At 54.1% G+C, this 3,319-nt stretch overlaps 1 protein-coding gene across 1 annotated transcript; it reads right to left on the bottom strand.

Moving 5' to 3' along the window:
- Positions 1-2,286: 2,286 nt before the first annotated feature.
- Positions 2,287-2,900, bottom strand: LOC124664564. The gene has a single exon (XM_047202051.1). The coding sequence runs from the start codon at positions 2,898-2,900 to the stop codon at positions 2,430-2,432; it is 471 nt and encodes a 156-aa protein (XP_047058007.1). The 3' UTR covers positions 2,287-2,429.
- Positions 2,901-3,319: the final 419 nt, after the last annotated feature.

The following is a 3,319-nucleotide window of genomic DNA, read 5'->3' as shown; positions in this document are numbered from 1 at the left end:
AGTCCGGATTGAGTCCGGTGGCAGCGATGTGTACCACCCGAAAGCCGATCCTGTGAGGGACCGCGCGAAGAACCTCACACGCAGCTCATCTCGATGCCGAGATCGTGCCCAGCTGTGCCAAATATCGGCTCACATGCTCGATGGAGCTGGAACCATCCGATCCATTAAACTTGGAGAAATCAGGGAGCCGATATTTGGGTGGTAGCGGGATCAACTCGTACTCGTTGGGGTACGGCTTGGAATAGCCGATTGTCCTCCTTTTCGGCACCATGCCGAACCGGTCTTTTAAGATGGTACTAATCTGATCCGCGGTGCTGGCTGTAGGAATCGAACTCTGAAGATTCGCCGGAGTGGCATAATTAGCCAGCCATGCTTGCTTTTCCAGCTCTGAGCCAACTGCAGGAGCTGAGCTCTGGAGGTTTGTCGGAGTGGCATACTTAGCTAGCCACGTCTGCTTCTCAAGATCTGTTCCCGAAGTTCCTCCTCGCTGTTCCGAAATCCCTGCCGTTGCGGTCCGGTTTGTGAGTGCCCGAGTCATCGCGGTCCGGCACGTATGTGCACGTGTATCCGTGAGGGATCTCCTTAGGCGCCTCATGCAAGAACTGGTAATCACTAGGGTCACCACCGATCTTGTAGACGACGTATGCCGGTGAATTCGGCACTTCTGGTGCCGCCAACGCGAATGGCAGCGGTGGATCGGGACCGGAGTGGCATCTCTCCTTGGTGAGTCCCTAGAGCTGGTCCCGACGGAGAGTATCGATGCCTCATGATTTCCTGGATCACGCGAAGAGCGACACGCTCCAAAGTGTTCACCGGGCTCTCGGAATGGCGGTGCAGCGAATGAGCTACCATGAAGTTAATCTCCTGACGCAGAGACCTGGTGCGTTCTTCTGACTGGGCGGACAGGTCCACTACATCGAGCGCGCCTTCAGGTGAGAACCCTTTCCACCTGATGCCATGTGAGCGGGTTCTGTGAAAAGAGCCGATGAGGTCGGCTTCGAGGATTGCTTTGACCTCGTCATACTTCTTCTTGAGCTCCTCGGTCAGATCCTCGTACGTGATCGGAGCGCCTTCCGCCATCTCGGATGTAGATGGCGATGCGGTTGATGTCGAAGACTGTCCCACCGGGCGTGCCGGAATGTGTTGCGGTCGAAACCCACCGGCGAGCAGCGACGGGCAACACGGTAGAGCCGGGAGGCTCCCGGGACTGCGGCTGGCCCCGGTCCCTCCGAGCGACGGCCCGCAAAGACTCGGCACACATGTCCGATGCCTGGTGCAAGGGCGTGCCACCTGACCTATACCTGGTCGGGAAGGTGTTGGATGTGCCTCGCTTAGTTTCCTGCATGGCATACACGTAAACATTAAATACGAGCCTCGATCGGCTCTCGGGTTGTCTCGTGAATCGGCTCAAAGAGCCGATCCACCCATGATCCGTACGAGGTGTACGAATATATGGTGGTCCTGCTTGATCAAAATAAAGCTAAAACGACCTACTACGATTTAGGATTTTCACCACATAATCGGAACATCATACTCGTGATTGAGCCTGGCGGCCACGCACGGTGATCGTAAACCGACCCTAGACAAGGCCTAAAAACCAACACGAAGTAGATACATATTTATAGTCCGTAGACTTTCTAACGTGGGAATAATCCCAACCGGGCACGAGCCAAACTCTATCTAACCGACACGTATCCTACTATGTTACAGATACACGGGCAAACTAGCCCAAACTTTGCATATAAGGCCGATTCATGTATTTCTTTCATGTATATCCTTCAAGCCCATCTTCAATCGCGGCCCACCTCTGATCCGGTCAAATTCTGGTGATAACATGCACATAATACATAATTTGAGCCTTGAAATAGTTTAATTTGAACTTATCCGATTTGTTTGATGTATTTCCACCTCTTGCTAAGCCATTCCTCGTCTCCGGGGGCCTAGGTATGCACCCTCGAGCTTTTTTTTCGAACCAACATTTCGGGGGGGGGATGGGTGATATATTATAGGTCACCAAAAATCATGGCTAAGAAAAAAATCCATGGCTGCTTCTCCAAGATATATTGGACATGCTTGTGCTTTCATAGACCCTCAAATCTAAAAACAACATAAAAGGGTATCATGGTATCGTTTAATCTCATCTATCATGCCCCTAATTTTGAACATATATTGTTTAATCTCAGCTGTCCTTGTGTTTCACTCATAAAACATTTCAGTCCAATAGTCTTATTTTTTCCAAAAATCGACACATGACATGAACAGGAGCACACACTGGTAGATTTGTACAACTGATGTCGCGTCTCATGTACGTGCTTGCATGCACCGGACGGGCCAAACTTTTAGCTTCAAAGAACTAGTAATACGGCGTAGAAAACAAAATTAAACCTGAGACTAATCGATCGCCATAATCCACCATAGAACGGAGTTAGTTACTTCTCGGCCGCGACGTCGGCTTTCTTGACCGCCGGCGGCAGCTGGTTGCCGTCGGAGTCGAAGGCGATGTGGCCGGAGAACTGGAGCGGCCGGCACTTGTCCCCCATGATGATGGTCTTCCTCCACACGGCCTCCTCGTCCTCCACCGCCGCCTCGTCGTCGTCGTCGTCGCTGCTGCCCGGCGCCGGAGACCGCCTGTTCCACGACACCATCCTGGCCGCCTTGCCGCCGATGCCGCTCAGGCTGGCGGCGAGAACGTTCTTCCGGTTGCCGGCGCCTCCCGTCTTCTCCACCGGCGCCGTCGTCGTCCCGCCGCGCTGCTTCCACAGCTTGGCGTGCGTGCTGCTGGTGCAGAACGAGACCACGACCGCCGCGACGACAAGGACGACGAGAAAAAGGACGAGGAGGGGAGGCGCCGCCGCCGCTGCTACAGGGGCGTGGACCGCGAAGAAGGTGAGCCTCGCCATGGCTGCGTCCCGTGATCGATCGTTCCTTTATTTGCTTCAGCTTGGCCGACGCAAGTGAAGCACGAGTGCTAGCTTAGCTTACAAGCTGGGGAGAGATCTTTGTCCGAGACTGAGAGTAGGCTAGTCATGTACTCATGTGGACTAAATATGGAGAAGATGAGGAAACTATCTGCAGTTTATATGCACGCACGGCTGCGCACTCTGTCCGTCAGTAGACAGAATGGTGACTGGAGATAGTTCAGCGGCCGTGCAAGACGATCCAGGTTGACCGGGCGACGGCGATTGACGGGTCGTCGCCGGCCCGGGCGGAGACGGGCGCTAGCAGACACGCGTGGGCCACCCAAGCGCGTTGGAATGTAGCAAACGATGAGGCGCCACGTCACTGGTTTGACCCAACGACCATGCTCTGGGCTCCTACT

This window comes from Lolium rigidum, chromosome 6, assembly GCF_022539505.1.
Source record: "Lolium rigidum isolate FL_2022 chromosome 6, APGP_CSIRO_Lrig_0.1, whole genome shotgun sequence".
NCBI lineage: Eukaryota > Viridiplantae > Streptophyta > Magnoliopsida > Poales > Poaceae > Lolium > Lolium rigidum.
The sequence above is the reverse complement of the archived record's forward strand: the minus strand, read 5'-3'. Positions and strand labels throughout refer to the sequence as shown.